The 8,394-nt window shown below is 37.5% G+C and overlaps 1 protein-coding gene across 1 annotated transcript in view; it reads right to left on the bottom strand.

The window, feature by feature from the left end:
- Positions 1-343: 343 nt before the first annotated feature.
- Positions 344-8,394, bottom strand: part of LOC107723493 (protein FAM189B-like) — a 9,472-nt gene continuing 1,421 nt past the window's right edge. The window contains exons 2-13 of the mRNA XM_016532143.1: positions 8,251-8,307; positions 7,986-8,162; positions 7,763-7,870; positions 7,474-7,634; positions 6,999-7,098; positions 5,998-6,070; positions 4,240-4,519; positions 2,970-3,295; positions 2,753-2,821; positions 1,484-1,653; positions 1,238-1,369; positions 344-1,137 (exon numbers count right to left, since the gene is read on the bottom strand). Of these exons, the coding sequence (XP_016387629.1) occupies positions 883-1,137; positions 1,238-1,369; positions 1,484-1,653; positions 2,753-2,821; positions 2,970-3,295; positions 4,240-4,519; positions 5,998-6,070; positions 6,999-7,098; positions 7,474-7,634; positions 7,763-7,870; positions 7,986-8,162; positions 8,251-8,307 (1,908 nt within the window). The 3' untranslated portion in view covers positions 344-882. The remainder of the gene's footprint in view (positions 1,138-1,237; positions 1,370-1,483; positions 1,654-2,752; positions 2,822-2,969; positions 3,296-4,239; positions 4,520-5,997; positions 6,071-6,998; positions 7,099-7,473; positions 7,635-7,762; positions 7,871-7,985; positions 8,163-8,250; positions 8,308-8,394) is intronic.

Raw genomic sequence — 8,394 nt, 5'->3', positions numbered from 1 at the left:
TCAGTCTTTAACAGTGAAAGAATGTGAGGTAATTTGAAAGTAGTTAAACATTTACTATCTGACAACTGTTTTAAGACCGAAATGCTAAATGACTGACAGTAAAATCCAATGATGCACATTTTTTTTTCATTTTCATTTTGAATTTCTGAATCATTTCTGTGATTCAAGTAATGCATAATTGAATGTGACGAAATATGAAACATTTTAAATTTTCAACATATTAGGCATACGAAAAAATGAATGTGTGCCTATTTTAAATTAAAATAATATTTGCAAATATTTTACTTTTACTGTTACTATTACTTCTTTTACTGTTCTTTTTCTTTTTGTTTATTCCCTTAAATCCATTGAAATCCTTTAATTGTTTAATTCCTTTAATTATTCCTTTAATTCCTTTTAATTATTTAATTCCTTTAAATTACCCCAAGTTCAAAACATAGTTACAGCCAAACATATGGTTGAATGTTTGTAGTTGCATGAGTGCATTGTAATGAGCTGTGAAGACAAGGAACAGTGTCAGAGGTGCTGCATTCTTTCCATATCCATGTAAACAGTGAGCGAGAAAAAAAGCACTAGATGGAGCAAAAAATAAATGGAAATATATAAGAAGGACCAGACTTTGTCTGGCACAGAGAGCAGCGGGTCTGAAGGGTTAAACTCCATTATATCGGGTGTACTGTTCGGTCTTTTATTACGGTAAGAACAGCTGAAAACTTCACCAATGGTACATATACTGTTTTTCAAACACCCTTAAAAATAACCCTTTCTGCAAGCTAAATTCCTCATCTCAAACCTATTTCCCACCTGTCATTCTTTCCTCAAATTTTCTCTGCCCCTCTCCTGAATCCAGCAGTGATTAATTCCAGAATCCCCCGCCCCATTTCAGAGGGCAGATTCTGAGTAAAGAGCCCCTGATGATCCGTGTGACGGTGGGTGGAGTCTGCGCAGTGATGCGATGGATGTCGAGTTGAGGTCTCCGCAGCTACGCAAGTGGATTCCCCCGGCCCTTACAGGGTCATCATCATGGTGGCGGGGGGCATTATGGCGACTGTCACTATGGGAGTGATGGTGTCCACGGCAGTGGTGGTGGACGTGCTGCTGCTGCCCCCTGTTGGCCCCCAGAGAGTTACGAAGCACCTTCATAGAAACATGTAATGGGTCGTTTTATCCTAAAACGCACTACACAGAATTCTAGCTGAACTAAATTATTTTATTTATGGTATTGGCAATGTTTTACCTGTTCTAAAGGCAGGCCTTCACTTCCTGTCCTCCTTTTAGGCCCCTGAGTACAGTTTCCAGCATGTTCAGTTGCAAGGGCTAAGTTACGTTTGGATCTCTGCAGGAAACGTTGCACTAAAACTTTAGTGACCTGTAATTTAAATCGAAAATGTTTGTCTGCTTGTTTATACTAACATTTACGGTAATATTGGGAAGAAAAGGGAGATCGGCAGATTTCGGGGTCCTTGACATCAAAAAGACTAACCTTGAGGTCTCCAAGAGAGCGTGCACAGTCTTTGGGTAAACGCAGCGAGGTGGCTGGGACTTGTTTTGAGGGCAACCGGGTACTTACAGTCTTAATGCTGCCTTTTCTGGGCAGGGAAGCAGGAAGTGCCAAAGAGGAGCGAGGCAGCAAACCAGCTCCAGACAATACCCCTATGCCACAAAGGTAACACAAACAAAGTATTCAAATATAGTGAGCAGGGAGCAGAATTGTTATTAAAATAATAATAATAATAATCTAAAATAAATAAGTATTTTTACCTTTGCATGTTATTTTGGTATTATTTATATGCTATTATAGTATTTATTAATGATTTATTTCAAATTAGTTTTTATATTATACTTAAGGTTTGAGTAATGTTGTTATGTGATTTTGTCATTTTTATTATTTTTTACCTTTGAAATGATTGAATTGATCAGGGATCTTGTTAAAAGTACAACTAAAAAACATGCTTGTTTGTAAGGATGGTTTCTTCCAACCAAAAAGTTTGATAGACTTAACCACATTTTATTCTTATCACTGTTCTGGTGTCACCCATATAAATGCAGGTGGTCATGCATTAATAAGTAGGTGTTTCTGATCTTCCAAGAAACATATCAGAACAAACTCAGTCTCAATATATATATATTTTTTAAATAGAGTGCAAGTGATGAGTTCTGAGACTTGAAATGAGCTTGAAAAATGTGATCTCTCATAATATGACTCCTTTAAATTTGTTTACAATATACATTTATTATGTGTTACCATGGTTATTATAAAAAAAATGTAAATTAAAAACTTAAATGATTTTAGCAAATGGCTGCAATATAACAAAGAGTGAAAAATTTAAGGGGGTCTGAATACTTTCCGTACCCACTGTATATATATATAAACTGAAACTAAATTAAAATTAGAAACATTTTCTTTGGGAACTAGCTGAAATAAATTTAAGATGAAGCAATAAATTACTAACTGGAAATAAAACCTAAAACTGAATTAAAACTAAAACTGAAATTTCAATTTTAAAAAGTTATAAAAATGACAATGACAAAAATTACAGTACATAACAACATTACTAAAATTTAAACTAAAATTAAAACAAAAACTGAAAATGTAAAAATAAAATATAAATGAAAACTAAAAATGTAAAAATAAAAGTTGAATAAAAACTATAATAGTACACAATAAAACTAAAATAACACTGTGTGTTTCTCTCTTGTAGTAATCCTATATAATAAACATCTCTGTGACATGAGAGTGCTAAACTCTTACCTGTTTCTGATGAGGTCTGTGATCCCCCCTCACTGACTCCTTTATTGCCTCCTGAGTGACTGAAATCACCTGAGGACAGAAGAGCACACACAAAAACACGTTATCATCATTCTGCAGAGTGGTCTGAAGAAAACAGAGTAACACAGAGGCGAACACAAATGCACATTTTCACGTAAATCCCAGACAACTGTAGTCTGTTACATATGTATGTTCATACCTGTGTCAGTTGAAGAGCTAAGTCCTGGTTCACTGTGTGACCTAAAGAGAGGTAAGAAGCCGTCGCTGTCTTTTCTATCACGTCCAATTTGCTCACGGAAACCTGGCCGCAGAAGGAGCACCGGTACTGTGTGGTCTGGCCGGTCTTGAGCAGGACCTGATGGGGCTGCGGTAGGTGGGTTAGTGAATGCAGATGAGGAGTCCTGTCGGGAGGGTGTGCAGGGCCGAACTCGGATTTCTGGGATACAGGAATGTTTAGATCCTGCTAAGAACTCCAACTGAGAGCAGCTACTCGCCAACAGAGCTTGACGCCTCAACACTGGAGACCTGTGGAGGAAATTGTGAAGGAAATTTTCCGCTGAAATGTGATTTTATTTAACAATTTTAACAACCCTTTTAAACGACAGTTTAAAAATCTCTAGCTGAACCCTCAGCATACGTTAAGGCAACGGTTATTTTAAAATGTATCACCGGTTATATTTGATGTATCGGTTACATTTCATTTTTATTTTTTATTTTTCTAAATATTCACAAACATTCTAACCATATTGTGAAATATCTGGTATTCTGATTCTCAAATATGTTAATGTAAATGTATTTTGTCAGTTAAACACCTCTATAATGTTGGTTGATCTATAAAAGGCAATGGGTGCCACCATGTTAGTTTTCTCTGCAATGAGAGCTGTTGGATTTACAACATGTAAATTCATCCACTTCTCCTGAAAGACAAAGTAAGTGGCCAGTGAACTGGAAGAAGAACAAAGTAAACTTTATAGTTCCCTACACAATTTGTATCTGATGTGAATAAAACACTTTGTCATATTAAGTTTGAAAGAATTATTATTGATGCTTCCATAGACATCAGTGTATTTTACAAACTATAATTTTTTCCTACACTGTGAAGACTTGTTTAGTAAGATTATTGAAGTATGTTTTACAAGAAAATACTATTTCATTTATTCTACTTAAATTTTTTACCTGCCATTTCTTTGTAAGTATTTGTGAAATCCTACTAGCCATTTACTAGCAATAATTATTTCTACACTGTTTTTTTAGTGTAGTACTTATGTGACTTTATAGGTCTGAACATGTTGTGGTTGAAAACACTGAATAGCTGTGATACAAGACAAGCACTGAACACATCCTTCTCTGGCTCAGCACCAGCCAAAGCATGAAACCAGAATTGAATTTAGCATGTGATGCACTAAATGTTCTAATCACGCTGGTGTGATTGTATGCGTCAAAGGTTTAAAGACTCAACTTTTTCCTACCTGTAGGTAGAGGTGTTGTACGAGCTCGGGCAGGAGCAGGAGTTCGATCTCTCGCCTCTGAAACAACGCCTTCCGGAAGGAGCGGCCACCATTCCCTCGGGATGTTGTGCGAAAGAACGGAGGCTGGCGTACTCTCCCCCCTCCCCTCCCTCGCTGCCCCCCCGTGGCCGTGCCCGCATACCGACACCCACTTCCATTAGGCAGGAGTCCTCAGATGGGGAGCTGTCATCTGGAATATCCACAATCTCAGACATCAATAGAGAGCCACTGTCCATTGACACTGAGAGAGAGAATATACAAAATGTACACACATACACATAGTTTGGTCATTTAAAGGGTTAGCTCACCCAAAAATAAAAATTACCCCATGATTTACTCACACTCAAGGCATCCTAGGTGTATATGACTTTCTTCTTTCAGATGAATCCAATCTGAGTTATATTAAACAATGTCCTGGCTCTTCCAAACTTTATAATGGCAGTGAATGGGTGTTATTTTTCAATAACCCAAAAGAATTCCAATAAAGTGCATCCATCCATCATAAAAAGTGTACCACACGGCTCCGGGGGTTAATAAAGGTCTCCTGAAGGGAATCGATGCATTTTTGTAAGAAAAATATCCATATTGAAAACTTTATAAACAGTAATCTCTAGCTTCTGCTAACTGTCGTACATGCATACAAGTCGCATTCCAGTGGATGACGTAGGACGTAGGCATAGTGTAAGCTCCGGTGAGAATATGCTAGTCTTGCGAGAACCAAGATTTTGTTGACAGGAGCAAAGGAAGCAGTTTCCTTTGTTTAGCAAAGGAAAACCAGTCTCCTCTTGGCTTATATTGAAATCCTCCAACATTTTTCTTTACAAATCCTCGTTTTGTACTTCTAATTCGTGACCGGTGTTTTGCTCTCTCCTCTGCGCTTCCACATTCTTCACTTCTCACCAGAGCTTACGCTATGCCTACGTCCTATGTCATCTGCCGGAAAGTCGTTCTATTGTGAACACGCATACGACAGTTAGTGGAAGCGAGAGATTACGGTTTATAAAGTTTTAAATATGGATATTTTTCTTACAAAAACGCATCGATTCACTTCAGGAGGACTTTATTCGCCCCCCGGAGCCATGTGGTACACTTTTTATGATGGATGGATGCACTTTATTGGACTTATTTTGGACTAATGAAATATAACACCCATTCACCTGCATTATAAAGCTGGGAAGAGCCAGGATATTTTTAAATACTCCGACTGGGTTCGTCTGAAAGAAGAAAGTCATATACACCTAGGATGCCTTGAGGGTGAGTAAATCATGGGGTAATTTTCATTTTTGGGTGACCTATCCTTTTAATAGTATTCATACGCACTTGGAACTCCCGTGATGTAGGATGGTACATAAAAAAGGGATGTCTTGACAAAATCTGAACATAAGTGATCAGAGGAGACGCAATTGAAATGCATGTTAATATCATGCGGTGCAAACAAGAATGCGTCTTGGCTGTCCACTTGTGACTGATTGACCAAAAACATGTCTTAAAGGGACAGTTCACCCAAAAATGAAAATTCTGTCATCATTTACTCACCCTCAAGTAATTCAGTTGTACAGTTTCTAGTCCCATTGACTTCCATAGTTTTTCATTTTTTCCATACTATGGAAATCAATGGGGACCAACTACTGTTTGCTTACCCACATTTTTTAAACTATGCTTTTAATACCAGGTGAAAACAGTTTGCTAAAGGATGAACAGAAGAGAGGCAAGACTCACCTTCCCCACTGAATGCTGTGGATGTTCCTCTCTCTCCAGACAGCTCACCGGCTTGAGTGTCAAACACTGTGGCCTACGAACAGTGAGAGTGACATCATGACCACAGTATTACAAAATGATGATAAATACAATTCTTTACAAAATGATGCAAAGCATGATACCATGAAAATTTTTAAAAGAAACTAATACTTTTATTCAGCTAGGATGCATTAAATCAATCAAAACTGACAGTAAAGACCTTTATAATGTTACAAAAGATTCTATTTCAAAATAAATTGTTCTTTTGTATTTTCTATCCATCAAATAATTCTTAAAAAGAGTATCACTGTTTACACAACAATATTAAGCAGCACATCTGTTTTAAACATTGATAATAATAACTATTTCTTGAGCGGCAAATCAGCACATTAGAATGATTTCTGAAGGATCATGTGACACTGAAGACTGGTAATGGCTGCTGAAAATTCAACTTTGGCAAGACAGGAATAAATTACATTTTAAAATATATTAACAGAAAATAAGACATTTTAAATTGTAATAATATTTCAGTATTTCAGTATTATTTAAAGTTTTTTAAATAATAACAGTACGGAGCCCCGCACATGACATGCAAGAAAAAATTTGTAGGCTAAATCATGTGCACGATTTACTATTTCGTTCCCTCGATTTATTAATTGTGCGCACAATTTACTAATTCGTTCCCTCGATTTGCTAAATCCTGCACACGATTTATAAATCGAGAGAATGAATTAGTAAATTGTGCGCACAATTTAGCAAATCGAGGGAACGAAATAGTAATTGTGTGCACGTTTTAGTACATCGAGGGAACGAATTAGTAAATCGTGGGCACGATTTATTTATTTTTTCTTGCATGTCATGTAATATATATAATCTCCATATAATAGTAATCATAAAACATAATTATTTTCTATAAACATTGCATTGAATTTTATTTTCCGTTTAAACAAGTCATCTTTACACCCCTCAATGCTCTCATGTACCTGACTGGGAGCCCTTTGACCTATCACTGCCTCATAAGGAGGAGGGCAGTCCGTTGGGTACAGAGGCACTGGACTCCCCATTGATCCATTATATGTGACACTGCAGGAAAAAGTCATTATTAAAAGAAAAGGCATGACAGAAGAAGTGTAGTTAAAATGGACAGATGCCTATAAGAACAAAAAAGAGATTGAGAAAAAAGACTGAACACAAATATTTCAAGAACATTTACACTGAGAACACTTTAACTGAACAATATTCTGTCAGAGCATCTCAAGTATGTAAGCGACCTTACTAAACATACTAAATACTATTTACATTTTTTTTTTAACATTTTCTTAAAGGTTTCATATTAGAGGTAGAGTTAGGAGATTTTATTAGCTCAAATATGAAACAAGAAAAGTCAATGGAAAGTGCACAAAATGATGGAAAAACAAAAGCAAAAAAGTGTGTGTGTGTGTGTGTGTGTATTTTCACCTCTGTGCATCGGTCTCTGAGCTGCAGGTGTATTCAGGAGGGTAGTACGGTGGTGGGGGAATGGGCGGAACAAACTCCTCAAAGTCCATCATGTTACTGAGAAATGCATCCTGAGGAGTGGTGCATTCCGGGTTAACAGAGCGAGAGCGATGAGGAGCCAGCTACAACAAACAGAGTGGGATGAGATAAAGGGTCATGAGTGTATCTACACACTGTAACATTTGAAAGAAAAATTCAGCTATTAAAAACTAGTGTTTTAGTGCAAAGATTTTGTGGATTTTTGCCTCACTAGATGCATTAGGTCCAAAGAGAAGATATGAATGCTGCAGGTGACCGTGGACAGAGTGCAGATAATGGTAGAGAGAATACTAAGACCACAGGCACTGAACAGCAGATCCTGCACACATATAATATAATGGTTAAACTCAAACGTATTCAAACACCTGAGTGTAGTGTTTGCTTTGGGGGGCAGGGACCATCCCAAACACCCTATAAGAGTTAAAGGACCCCACCTTGAGCTGGTGACGCACAGAGTGGCAGTCTGTATGTTGGTAGAGCACTAGTGTCTCATCTTCTGTTGGAGAGCACGTCTGCTTGACGTCACAGCAAAGACACAGACGACATGAGAGCATGGAACCAGCCAGACTGAGAATCACACACACTGCAGACAGCAGCATGAACAGCGACACCTGAACGAAACAAAAACAGCATCACTGCAGAAACTAAGAGGAGCAGACAAACACACAGACATCCTGTCAAGATGATAAAGATGCGTACAACAAGAGTGAAGGGCCTCCTCCATGATATCACACCCACTACTCCTGACGCCACAACCTAACAGAACAAAAACATATTTAAGGGATAGATTTTCAGTTCTTCACACAAATCTATATGAAATAGCTTCAGAGCAAAAGATGCATT

Source organism: Sinocyclocheilus rhinocerous, unplaced genomic scaffold (genome assembly GCF_001515625.1).
Source record: "Sinocyclocheilus rhinocerous isolate Xijiao unplaced genomic scaffold, SAMN03320098_v1.1 scaffold241, whole genome shotgun sequence".
Taxonomy (NCBI): domain Eukaryota; kingdom Metazoa; phylum Chordata; class Actinopteri; order Cypriniformes; family Cyprinidae; genus Sinocyclocheilus; species Sinocyclocheilus rhinocerous.
This window is presented reverse-complemented; position numbering and strand designations above follow the sequence as displayed.